The sequence below is a fragment of the Falco peregrinus genome, chromosome 4 (assembly GCF_023634155.1).
Source record: "Falco peregrinus isolate bFalPer1 chromosome 4, bFalPer1.pri, whole genome shotgun sequence".
NCBI lineage: Eukaryota > Metazoa > Chordata > Aves > Falconiformes > Falconidae > Falco > Falco peregrinus.
This window is the reverse complement of record NC_073724.1, coordinates 97648880-97662929: the sequence shown is the minus strand read 5'-3', so window position 1 is coordinate 97662929 and position 14050 is coordinate 97648880. Positions and strand designations below refer to the sequence as shown.

The 14050-nt window shown below is 36.4% G+C and overlaps 1 protein-coding gene across 4 annotated transcripts in view; it reads left to right on the top strand.

Annotated features, from left to right (window-relative positions):
• Window positions 1-14050, top strand: part of FRY (FRY microtubule binding protein) — a 247907-nt gene that overhangs the window by 123643 nt on the left and 110214 nt on the right. For all 4 annotated transcript variants that reach the window (XM_055802396.1, XM_027792033.2, XM_055802395.1 and 1 more), the window contains 6 exons: window positions 131-184; window positions 8778-8917; window positions 11058-11148; window positions 11552-11631; window positions 11749-11829; window positions 13459-13627. In XM_055802396.1, coding sequence (XP_055658371.1) covers window positions 131-184; window positions 8778-8917; window positions 11058-11148; window positions 11552-11631; window positions 11749-11829; window positions 13459-13627 — 615 coding nt within the window. The remainder of the gene's footprint in view (window positions 1-130; window positions 185-8777; window positions 8918-11057; window positions 11149-11551; window positions 11632-11748; window positions 11830-13458; window positions 13628-14050) is intronic.

Below are 14050 nucleotides of genomic sequence, written 5' to 3'. Positions count from 1 at the left end.
CTCCAGCATGAAACTGATCAGGAGGCAAATTATGTGAGTAAAAATCTAACAAGAAAAATAATACTAGAGTTGATAGAATATATCATAGTATTGGTTTTCAGTAATACATATTTACTGTATTTCCTCTTAGGAGAAGCCACTGACCAAATCTCTGCAACGAGGAGAAGACCCCCAGTTTGATCAAGTAAGACACTTGAAATTACATTAGTTCCATTCCTCAGGCTAGAAGACAAATACTTAGAAGGCAATCTAGTGTCCTTATCATTGCATACTTCAAAAGTAATATCTCTCTAGTCAAGTGATGAGTGCTTTGCCTAACCATTCTTGGGTTTAAATTAGGAGGATTTTTGCAGTGTTTTCAAGCTCAGTATTTTTTTGCCATAGAATTTCTTGCTTTTTATAGTGTATTAGGCAAATGCATATTATTTCCTGGCTGTTTTCCCTGACGGAGATTTAGAACCAAACTTTGTATCTTTTCAGAATATCTGGTTTTGAAACAGGTGCACAGCCCCCAATCTTTCTGTTATGGGGTTTCTCATATGGTTATCAGGGCCTTTAGGATCATTGTCATTGCTGTTAGTCCCATCAGTCTGCTTTGTCTCTGTAGCTGTGACCGAGCATGATTTACATGCGCTCTACACTTCACATAGGCTAAGCCAACCTGTTGTATTTAAAATTAAGCATAAATTCAGTTTAGAGTCAATGCCTATATATGACAAGGTAAATAATAATTAGAGAAAAATGATTGGCAGGAAAAAAGAATCAAAAACTGAAATAGAATTTATGTAATTAATTAGATTTCATTTAATAAAACAACAAAAATGTAATTAATAAAATGGAATTTATATCTGGCATTAAATTAATAAATCTATTATGTAAGGGAAATGGAACAAGTACAAAAATAAAACCAACAGCAATATACACACTTTTTAATGATATAAGAGAATGAGTTTTTGTCAACAGTCTTCCTTTAAAAAAAGAATCTACAAAAAATTCCTACTTAAGTAACCTATTTTGAAATAGAGAAGGATAGGTGCTAAAGCGTTTAACTTGCATTAAGGATGCCAGAACTCACAAAACTCACTCCCAGCAGAGGAAGGATAAACTGAAGGTGTATCATAAGCAACAAGGTTTGCTGCTGCTCCACTATTCCTGCCTCAGCTGCCATTGTTGTCACCATTGCTTCTATCTCCATGGCTGCCCACACCAGCGTGCGGCCAACCATGCCAGAAATACAGGACAGAGAGGCAGAAGCAGCAGCCACAGCAGCAACACTGAAAACAACTGAAGCTAATGCCATAAGCTGCAAGTACCATAATGATTAACTTAACTTTGAGAGAGGAGGTAGGTATAGTAGGACTTTAGAACCTCACACGAATTTAACACATTTATCGTGCTTTCTAGGGCATTGCACCAGAAGCAAGGATGCCTTGTGAGACCCCACTGGCATTCACAAAGGCTCACTTCATAATTTTAGCTTGGCAAAGGTACGCTCTCTAGGCGGTTCTGTAGCTGCTTTTTGGGAAGGACTAGCCTGCATGGAGGGCTGTTCAGAGCAGGAGATGAACGGTAGGACTTGTGCATCCCTGTCCGCCTTGCTGACCGCAGAGAGACCCCACAGGGGAGCCAGCCACTGTAGGCTAAAGGAGACTGCTTTATGAGTACTCCCTACCTGCCTAATGAAACTTTTTGTGGTATTCTGACTTAAATTTTATATATATTTTTTTTTCCTTCCTGTGGGAAGGGTGTCAAACACAAATGGGAAAGAAAAACAAAATAAGCCACCCATATGCAAACCTTGTGATACAGTTCCTGCAGTGTATTAAACAAACACATAATGGGTGGCCATGATTTGATAAATATTCATGGTTAAGCAAATTGTGGCCCTTTACAAGGAAGAATTAGAAGACTTAACGCTTCTCCTAGTTATTGGTAAATAGACAGAAAATCGAACAATTAAGTCAAGATAAATTAATGAGAACAGCCAATGCTTCCTGGAGTAAAGCAACTGCGTATTTACAACTGTAGCAATTTACTCTGAATGCTGGCAGGAAAAAAACAGATGCAAACAAAAAACAAAGGCAAATTTTGCTATACACAACATTTGCATGTATTTCTAACTGGACTAAAGTCCTACCTTTGTGTAGAGTTGACAGACGAATAAAGCTGAGTGTGCCTTAGATGTCTTGTCAGAAAACCTTGTTTTCAGTGCCTTGAAATTTTCTGAACTATTCAGATTGAAATGTTCAGACTATCAGTCTGCCTCAGCCTTAGTTGTTGGGAATGTTTCCAGGTTTCACATTGTTATCTGCTTGAACAGCATGATGATTTTGAGAGTTTAATTCTCCTGGCATTGTGGTATGCCTTTGTTTGGGAGATGGGACCTGAAACTGGCTAATGAGCCTGTTTTCAAGAACATAGTTCATACTTACCAAAATAATTCTAGTTTGGCTAAATTGTAGTTAGATTTTCATTTAAAATTTTGTGATACACTGTAGAGATTTGATAGAACTCAGCTACAGTAGAGGCAGGAAGATAGAGCAAAAAGTGTTTCTTGGCACGTTTGACTCAGTAGATTAGGTCAGTACATCTCAGTATTACAAAGCTGCTTTGCAAATGATAACATGTCAGTATTATAAAGTTGTCATGAAAGTATGAATAATTTTGCTGACATTAAAGATGAAGGTGTGGTCTACCTGGAAAATTCTGAAGATCATGATTCCACATGATACTAAAATCCAAGTAAGAGGACATGTGCTTTTAAATCAAACCATTTAAGTTTTCTTCTTTAAGTTAACTCAAATATTTAAAGAGTCTGTGGGTTAATGTAAGTCCAGGTTGATAATCCCTTGCTTCTCCCTTTCAGGTATGGTGGAAAAGTTTGGTGTTTATTCCTGAAACACATAAAGTCATCTAGCAAAAACAGGAAAGGGCACACACATGACATTCCTAACATTTTTACTACAGAAACCAAGGAAGAAAACAGGGAGAACCCCCATGAACAAACGTTTTCAAGGGGTGTCTAACAATTTTGACTTTCAATTTTAAGGCATCAGAAGTGACACGCTGCCAAAGGAACCTTATTTTCTTTTTTTTACTTTATCAAAATTATCTCTGTTCAATTTGAATGAAATTGATAGGTGATGCTGAAGTGACCAGGTCACTAGTCACTTTAAAAGATCTGAGCTGCATCTTCTAACCGTAAATTAAAAAGCACCAAAACTAAGGCATGACCTGATTTAAAATTTGTCTTTTGCAATTCAACTTCAGAGGTGGGAAAAAACATCCAAAAAATGCCCCTTTACAGTAACTTAACGATGAGCAGAATGGAACTTTAGCTACCCAGAATAATCAGCATCAAGTTTAGCATTGACACCCCTGAACCGTTTAAAACAGGTATGAAAGCACTGCTTACTTCCCCTAAATAGCTTTACCTTTGGCTCTCTGAGAACCTGCATTTTTCCCTGCCCATTCTCAAATACATTTTAGGAATGCTGGTTGTTATGGCGGTGATGGATCCAGCGTCTAGGGACCTAGCTATACGCAGGCAGAGCAGTTTCTTTCCATGTGGATGTAGTGTCAGTGCCTCCTGTTAGGCAGACAGTATTGTCCTGTGGGCTCTGTCTGGCTGCCAATTGCATCACCCTCCTGAAAATCATAACAGTGGCTTGAGCAATGTATGAAGTAATCTTACTTATCCTGACTTGCAGAATGTCTCACCATTAGCCTTACAAACTGGGTTCCTTAAACTGACTGTATTTTCCTTTGTAGGTGTGCATGTATATAAAGAAAATATATACAGAAAATTATGTAGTTTTTTCATATGGTTTTGTATATCTTTATAGTATATTTAAAATTATGTTTAAAAGTTTTTGATTAGACAACTCTAGTTATCTGTTGGCAAAGAGCAATACTGCTCCAGCATTAGGATGCTCTGTGTCCCAGATTACAGAGATGTTATTAAACATTGGACTACTGAACTATGACTTAACTTTCTATTACAGGAAACCATAAAGTTGCAGTACATGGAAAGATCAAAAGCTAGGGTGAAAAAAACCCATAATTATCCAAGAGGCTTATCCTCACCCAAAGACACATTTTTATTAGTCTTTCTCAGCCCCTACTGAAGTATCTGCTGTTCTTAACAAGGTATATAAATGTTCTATGAACTGACAACACTGGAGGCAGAAGGGAACTGTGTAATCTTGGATGAACCTGCAAACATTTTTGCATATGAGAATACAAAATGATTGAAAAGTTTTAGCTATGGAAGTGAAAACTTAACAGCATGGCTTAGTTTTCATATGAAACTGTCAGTATGAGGTGCCTGTTGCAGAGTTTCAGCATAAACGGCACAAAAATTTGTGCTCATTTTAATTATACTACTCTCTTCTTAGAAGTGCACTAAATTGAAGAATACAGATTGGAAAGCTAAAACATTTAATGTTTTATATACTTTTAGGAGATGGAAACCAAAAATAGGTCAAGGTAAAAAAAGGAAAATAAAAATAATAAAAAATGTGGAAAATACAATTATACATAAATAAGACACTAAGCAAAATACTAATGATGAAGTGTCCCTTTTTCATAACAACCTAGATGTGGTAAATGACATACTGATAATTATTCCCATCCAATATTACATTTGTTAGATGTAGTAAGTAAATAACAGTGTCATAATCATTGCAGTAGCACTGGAGTTAGACCCTTTTATGTTTTCCCTTTCCCTGCTTTTTGCGCATTGTCCTTCATCAGCAGAAGGGCACATCATACAGGAAGTATAAGAAATGGTGGTGATGAGGTCATAGAACAACCTTGGCTCCTGATCAGAAGTTCACGTTCAAGCAGTGTGTAAAGAAGTAAAACTGAAGGCAAAATTAAAGATAACACATTCAGAACTGAACTTGCTGCACACTAGAAATAAATGGGTTTTCATGTAAACTGTTATCCTGGTAGTAAAATAGCTATAAACAGAGCTAATTTGTAAGCAAGCTAGGTGAAATTACCCATTTATAAAACTAGGGTATTAAAAACTCCAGTTTTTTTCCTTACAAAACCCAAGGTCATAAATGAAAACTAGTGAGTCCAGCTTAAGAGTTACCAGTTTTAACCATTGCCAGGGAGATTTAACTTCATAGCACTGTCCAAAAAAATGCTTAGAACAAAGATGTGGATGAAAGGAGATCTACACAAATGCAACTGCAAAACTTGCTCCTAATGTTTCATTTCACAGATTTTTCAATTAGAGTTGACTTGTCTGGAAATCGGTCATTAGCAGAAAAGAAATGCTTTGTCTCAAAGGGTCCAACAGAATTAGAGCATGTAGCTTCTTTGATTAGAGCTTGGGGCAGTTCAGCTCTCCACCTTCCCCCTGCCCCAGTCTAGAGTATTAGGAACAGAAACTGTTAACCTTATCTCCTTAATTTCATATATTGCTTATGAAATCCTGGTCTTATTGAGGTCCATGACAGTTTTGCTGTTGATTTCATGGACCAAGGATTTCATTGCAGCTGTTACTTTCCTTGAATCTGTATTGTTTGTAATTATGGGGCTTTGTTATAGACATGCGTTAAGTGGAAAAAGCATTGAATAAAGGGAGGACATTATTGCATGGCTACAGATAGACAACATTTATCAAATTCTGCTTTCAGTAGCGTTGATAGAAAGTATAAAATCTCACTCCTAATGTCCATTATTTGGAGTCTACACAAGAAAAATTTGAATACGGAATATGCAGACACTGTGCAAATAATAGATTAAAAAAAAATAAACCAACCCTATGCAAAAATGAATACTGCAATTCTGCATTATTAAAACAGCAATAAAATGCACATTTAGCATACATATGAAATATATGGTATAGGAAAAAAATGCAGACCCAAGAAATTAATGATACTGTTGGAAATTGAATGCAGTTTTGAATATATTTGCTGTTAAAGCACATAGAAATTCATATGTGAAATACAAAAAGTAATCAGCATCTATCTGCTGTCAGTAAAAACATTTCTTATATTTGCATTTTGACAATATAGCAAGACTTTATGAAAGTGTATAACTGTAGCAAACTATCTGAGCAGAATTTCATTAAATTTACTCTTATATATTAGTCCAAAATAAATATTAAGCCTTTACATAAAGTATATTTAATGCTCTGTGAACACAAGTTTTAAACAGCTCCATACTTGTGCAGTTTTCTTACCCTTAAGCTATACAGTAGGTAGTTCATTTATGATAGGAGAACATGATCGTTTGTCCAACAAGGACATATTTGTACATCTGTGCACTCCCTTTCAGGAGCAGCACAGAGCTAGAATTCATCTCACTCCTGGACTTACTTCCAGTAAATGAAAGGGTTGAGTAACCAACACACTGGCTAGACTTCCCTCCCTTCCTGTTCCCTGGGAGCCAGGTCTTTGCCCAGTCCACCCTTCCTTCCTGTCTTAAAAGTGCAATGACAGAAAGATTTTTAAAAAAGCTATACTGACCTTTTATCACCACTAAAGACATACACTGTAAATTCAGCAGAGAAAGTATGGCTTGAGGACATTTAACAGGAATCACTTCGACTTTTTGTGGTGAGTGAAATTGAGTAGCTGGGATTTAGAGAAGAACATTGATGACTATGTTGGTAAATGTGCAGGCAGACCTGATTGAAACAACTTTTGACTTGCAGTTAAATATTGTGATCTCTTAAAAGATAATTAGATCTATTTTAGTAGGGCCTGTAGTGTCAGGACAAGGGTAATGGTTTTAAACTAAAAAAGGTAGGTTCAGACTGGATAGAAGGAAGAAAATTTTTTTTACATTGAGGCCGGTGAAACACTGGAACAGGTTGCCCAGAGAAGTGGTAGGTGCCCCATCCCTGGAAACATTCAAGGTCAGGTTGGACAGGGCTCTGAGCAACCTGACCTAGTTGAAGATGTCCCTGCTCACTGCAGGGGGGTTGGACTGGGTGACCCTTAAAGGTCCCTTCCATCTCAAACTATTCTATGATTCTGTGATTCTATTCTAGCCTTGCCCAGCAAACCCTTTCTCACTGCTTCTCATAATTAACAACCATTGTTGCACCAGCTTCAGAAAAACTGTAGGAAAACAATAGAGAAGTCATTGAAATGTCTAAGCATTCTGACTTGGTAGTGGTTAGTTTGCACTGACACTAGGTATTCGTGTCTTCTAAGTATTTATCTGAAGTCTTACGCTTGAAGGCTTTCGTATAATTGAGCCTGGGTTGCTGAAGTAATTCTTCATGAAAGGCCTCCTGTCACTTCTGCAAGCAGTGCCTTAATGCCATACTCCACAGCAACTTGTTTCGTATTTCAGGTAATAAAATACATGGGAAACACTGGATTGAAAGCTTTCCTAAAATACTACTTTTATGGAAATTTATTTTTACAGGGGCAGTTGTTATAGCTTTGTAATGCTTCATGTTTTATTTTAGGCCATAATACCTGAACAATAATAATACTTTATCCCCAAATTGTCTCATTAACTTTAGAGTCACAACATCACTGTGACTTAATTAAATTCTGAGGCTGGAAAATGAAAAGAGATCAGAGTTATTGGTGTAACTGTCATCCACAAAAGTTCTCATTTAAGGTTTTAGTAACATTTGGGAATTGCATGTATGGTGCTCAGTCTTGCAGTTTTGCTCTTAGTCACAGAGTTCACACAAGCTTGGTCTTACATGAGACATTAAAATCAGCTGTTGTTCCACAAGCACTGAAATGTGCTGGTTTAAATTTAAGCAGGTGGATAATCCTGACAGAGTTAATCACATAATCAGTGTACTTGACATGAACTACATACTTCAGCACTTCGCTCCTGCTACTCAGCATTTCACAGGATCAAGCCCTGCATGATCTTGAGGTGGTGACAAATCTTCAGATCAGTAGTTTATTCCTACTTTAAATAGTCATTTTCTGTTTTCTTAGAATGTACACAAATGCTGTAGCTGTGAACATTCAGTTGCAATACATATATAATCCTTTTGTAAGATAATGGAAGTTTTTTTCACCGCAGCTTTTATCTTCTCATGTTTTGCAGGTTTATGATTTCCTGTAATAGGAAGTTTAAGTCACAGTTAATTAGTTACATGTTCAGTAACATTTCTGTAATTGGTGACACAGTTTATACTGAGCAGTAGTCTTCCTTTCCAGTATGCCACTAGAGCTGCTAAATCAGTAACATTTAAGGAATAAAGACCCAGAAAACTGCAAATATTTTCCTATACATAAAAGAGAAATCTAAGTTACCATGTTTGTTAGCCTAATAGTAAGATAGATGCATCTGCACATTCAGTTGATTAAGATTATTGCAGAGCTCGTAGTGTTTCTCAGTGTATTCTGAGAATGGGTGGATGGGCATCCAGCAGTCGGATGCAACCCATGAAGACAGTACCTCTGATTCATCCCTTTTTCTTTCCTTATAATGTGCTCAAACTCAGATCAAAATTGTGGTAACAAATTAAAATAAACCCCTTGAAAAACTAGATAGTTTTCTGGCATGTTGTGAGATGCGATACACAATTTTAGTGCACTTTTAGTATCATCAATGGAAAGACGCTGTCAGCATACAACCCACTGTATTTCTACTTACGTTGCAATAGGAAGTGCAGAATATTAAGTTACTGCTTGTACCATGGGTCTCAAACATGAGATCAAAACAATAAAGAACATGTGTAACCATTGAATTAGTACTTTTTTTTTTTTTTTTTTTTTTTTAAAGAGGAGGGGAAACTTGAATACCAGTTGAGTTGTTGACTTGTATTTTCCCCATAGGTAATAAGCTCAATGAGCTCACTTTCAGAATATTGTCTGCCCTCTATCCTGCGCACTTTGTTTGATTGGTATAAAAGACAGAATGGCATAGAAGATGAATCTCATGAGTACAGACCAAGAACAAGCACTAAATCAAAAAGGTATGATTTTGAACATGCATACATACATTATTGACAGATTCTAAGGTAGAATGTATTAAGATTTCACCAGTCAGCTTTTGTGAGGTTACAGTTGCTTGAAAGTTGTAATATTTTTCTGCTTGTTCCTGGAACTCTTATCTCAGCTTCTAGATGGATGGAGTAATTGTGTCTTTAGAATTATGGTCCTGATAGTTCAGACAGTTCCTTACTGCTGTTTTGAATGCTATAATGTCATTTAAATAGTGGTTTGTATAAGCTATGTTTGTTGTCTTTACCCATGTGAGGAGGCAATAGTTCTGTGACACTTTGAATTTTTTAAGCTTTCTGCTTAGTCATACAAATTTCACATACACCTATCCTCAATCCAATAATTTGTGAATCAAAGAGCTTTAGCAACATTGACTTAGATCTTGAAACAAACAAGCATACAAAAATAAAGTCCCCCAAACAAATTTATTTGTCTCTTATGATATCAGTAGTTCCTTAGTAATAAGGCAACGGATTGGTCTTGTTTTATATTGAGATCTGACAGTAAGGTACAACTATTTTCTTCAAGCTTACATTTTTTTCTGAATACTTTGGTACTACCTTTACACTTCAGTGAAGCAGCAGGAGAATCAGCACAGGCAGAGCTGGTGTTTGGAAATGCATAGGCAATTTTTCATATTAGTATTACATTATAATCCAGTAACTACTGAAGGCAACAGTTGCTGAAATGAAGGGTAGGAGCTAGTTTAAATATCAAGGTAGGCATGAACCTGAATAAGAATCTTCCAAACTCTTTATATCAGTAGAATTAGGCAATATGAAGGCCTGATTCATCAGTTAGATGTCTGCTTTTGGATGAGATTAATCCTTGCCTTGAAGTGCCTTTTTCTCTTGACTTGTTGCAGGACCACCTGCTCATAAATAGATGTCTTCAGGAGCTCCACCCAAAATCTAGTTGAAAGTCAGCTTAGCAGTGAATGAAGGCCATTCTGTCAATTGACAAAGTTACAGAAAGGACGTAGAACCAGTCCTTTCTCCAGTTAATGTGAAACCAAGATAAACAAAATGTGTGTCATTTATTTCATTGCTGATCAAGCAGAACTCTTAAATGCATGTTTTATTACAAGCACATAAGTACAATTGAAATCACTAAAGTTCTTAAAGTTGGTAAGAATTGTGTTGAATTTATGCAAACAAAAATCTCACTGAAATCAGTGGTAACTTCTTCAAATGGACAGCAGAGTTGTCTCTAACGTTTAATTTTACAAAAAAGTAATATGTATTTCATGTTATCTTTTCAGTACAGTTTGAAACTGTAATCAGGTGATCCAAATGGATATTTTTTGTATGTTTTTTGCAGGCTATGCACCTCAGAGATTTATTCCTCTCGGTTGTTCTGCACAAGGTTTCAAACCTGGAGTTTGAAAAACTTTGATATTTAGTGCTATCCCACTCCTTGTTTCTCCCTCAAAAGATGGAATGTTTGAGAGAGAAGCTGATGATCCCACATCACTGCACCTTTCCCTACATCTTGATTAAAGAGTAGTGAGTCCAGTGTTCTGTGGGTTCAGCTTCAGCAACCTGCACATTTGAATGTTTGACATCTGATGCTAAAGTTAAAAAAATAACAGTGAAACAGTTTTAAAAAGAGAATGTAGTTTGGTTATGATTTCTCCATCAGTACTTTTAAGGCATTTTTCAAAATCTGTCAGAAGTCTAAATAGGAATGTGATAGCACAAAATAGTTAATTACGTTCACCTCCAAAGTGTGAGAACTGTCTAAATGGTGCTGTCAGCAAGGAAATTGAAATGAAATCCATTTGTTAGAATATAGAATCCAAAAGCTTCCTTGTTTTTGTTTTGGGTTTTTTTCTTGAAAAAGTTTTGTGTTGATCTTAAACTGGAAAAAAGAAGGAGGCAACGGAGCATGACATATAAACATTTGAGAGAAATTGAAAGTAACAAGTTAGATTAGGTCTATTTATCTCAGATTTTAAGAGCATATTAGTGCATTACTTTCTGAAGTGCTGGACTGCTGTTTAAAAAGTAGAACACGATCCCCTGTTAAATGTATTTGTGTAACTGAAGAAGGCATATAATAGAAATTACGATATATCTCCTAAATACTGTGTTTCTTGGTTTGATTTTGCAGTGATGAACAGCAGAGGGACTATTTAATGGAGAGAAGAGATCTGGCTATTGATTTTATTTTTTCTTTAGTATTAATAGAAGTTTTGAAACAGGTATGGAGTTCTTAAATTATCCATTAACTAATAAATGATGGAAATTACCAATACAACTGAATTTTAGGATTCTTCTTTCTTATTTCCATCTTTAAGAATCTCATAAAAACAAGAGATACATCCTACACGTGTTCATTGCTGTCTGTCTTGCACCTCTACTATACATAATATTCTGTGCTCATACGGACTTGACTTTGCCAAGTCTTTGGAGCTCAAGTGTTTCTCTTCAATACTAAGCAAAATTTAAATGGCTGGCTCATTTCAGCCGTTTTGTTAGCTAGATGCTGTTTCAGCTGATACCGTATTTCTGTATGGGAGATACCGATGAGTAATACTAGCACTAAGGTATACAGCATGAAATGTAATATGTGTGTGCTTGTTATGTTTTATTTTGTGTTTCCAGATTCCACTTCATCCTGTAATAGACAGTTTGGTAAATGATGTTATTAACTTGGCTTTCAAGCACTTTAAGTACAAAGAAGGGTAAGGCTCTTTTTCATACAAAAATTCTATGAAAATATTTACTTTCTTAATTTTTTAATAGCAGTGGTTTAAGCAGCATGCTTTCTCAGCCAAAAATTCTTTCTTGTCTCTTGCTAGGTACCTTGGTCCTAACACTGGAAATATGCACATTGTTGCGGATTTGTATGCAGAAGTAATAGGTGTTCTAGCTCAAGCAAAGTAAGCAAAACTGAATATCATATTTCCCGCATAATCTAAGAAGTTCTACTTACTTAGCATGTGAATTTTCTGATTTTCTCACTTTCTTAAAAGGCAGTGTAGGAATAAATAGTTTTAGCTTACTGGCCTCTATTCATCCAGGTGTTCTAGAGCATAGAACTCTAGGGAGTCACAGGCTTTCTGCATCTAGTCTAGTGATACTGAGTAAATTCAACTTGACTACAGCAGCATTGTTTTACTTATCTCAGCAGTGACATCTGTGGAAAGCTCAAAGGGCTGAAGATAGGTATTTTAATTAATGTTTTTCTGTATGGTATTTTTTCTCTAGCTAGACAAACCAAAAAATGCCTGTCCTCCAACACAGGAACATTTTTAAGTTTCTCTGCAATTATTTCAGTTCAGAACTTAATGCAAATGCTTCCAAGTCCTTCATGCTGCACTTCCTAGAGCAGATGACATAAACCACTTTGTGGACCAGGTCTGAAATTTTGAATCTGGAAGCAGACAGATTCAGAAACTCATGTACCCAATACAACATCCTACTATACGCTTACACCACAAACTAAGCAGAGAGTGAAATTTACTGCCCCAACACAGTGATCTCTGTCTCCTGACTTCTTAGTGTTGCTGAGGGTGAGTCTGGCTTTACAAAACCAGTCAATTTAGGTTGATGTAGCTGAAACATTTGAGTTCCTGAAAATCACACAACTTACACAGACTTCAGCTAAGGTCTTACCTGGGCTTCTAAATTGGCTGGGTCAAAGGCAAAAGTGGAAGTGACATCTGGATCCAAAGCTTCATGTTGACTGTCAAAGATATACCTGTTCTCCATATTTTTTCTTATCTCCATACCTCCTTTTCTTCTTCAATTCTGAAGGGCCTTGCTGAGATGTTACTACTGCTAATGGGCTTCTTCCTGCCAACCTGTTTCTTTCCACTCTCCTGTGTTCTCTGTCAGAGGCGATAAAAAAAGGTTGTTACATGCTGCACTTGCCCATGAAAATGACATTCTTTTCCTTTTGTCTCAAAAAGGATAGGAGGTCCTGTTGGATGATCTTCCTATATGTTATTGTTATGGACAGTGTGTCTCAAAAGACAACTGCAATACATTTGTGGGGGAGATCAAAAATTGTCACAGGCTTTTGCATCCCAGGTTCTTGTAGTTAATGCTTAAGTGTTACTGTGATGGCTGTGAGAAAAAAAAAAATCTGAAGGGAGGAACAGCCTATCTGAATATTTTCGTGGTTATCATTTAAGCATTTTCTTTTGAAAACATTGCATGTACTTGCAAGAAAACTATCTTTCACCTTGTTTTTTTAAAAACATGTAAGGGGGTTACTCTAATGATATTGTTACTTCTTATGTAAAAGAGAGGCATGGTAAGAAAATAATTTGAAAGATGTGATTATCTAAAGGAACTAAGATCAGGCTGTATGCTTTGCTTTCTTTTCTGAATTTATCAGAAGTGGGAAAAAAACTAAACAAAAAGAAATCCATTCACTTACTCACTGAAACAGTATATTATAACCAAAGTTGAGTCATCTTTACATTTTTCCGCATTTATATACCTTACAATACCTTTCAAAAATTAATGTGTAGTATTTTGTACTAACTGATGTGAATTCATAGATTTCCTGCTGTAAAGAAGAAGTTTATGGCAGAGTTAAAAGAGTTACGGCATAAAGAACAAAGCCCATATGTCATTCAAAGCATTATCAGTCTTATAATGGGAATGAAATTCTTTCGAATTAAGATGTATCCTGTGGAGGACTTTGAAGCTTCTCTTCAGTTTATGCAGGTAAAATTCTTAAGTATGTAACTGTGATTCCCAGACCTTTTAGAATGGGCTTTCCTCTATCTTTCCTGTAATACTCCAGGAGATTTTCCATGTGTCATTCCCACATAAATGTATGTACTACTTTCTGCTTGTTCTGAACCTCAGCACTCTGGAGTGTATCATTCCATACAAACTTTTCACCAGCTGTATACCCTAGTCCCTGCATCTCATCCTCCAACAGAAAGAGATTTTGTTCTGTTAGACCCCTGGACCTTCCACACTGCTGTCCTGCAGCTGTTCCTTGCCCTGTGTCCCTGCCTAGCTATGTTTCCCTGGCTGCTTACTGCGTCCAAAGTGAATCTTCCACCATTGACATAGTTGCCAGAGCGGAGACAAAATTCTGATGGTGAAAAACACAAAGAATTGAGACAAAAGCTGGATGTG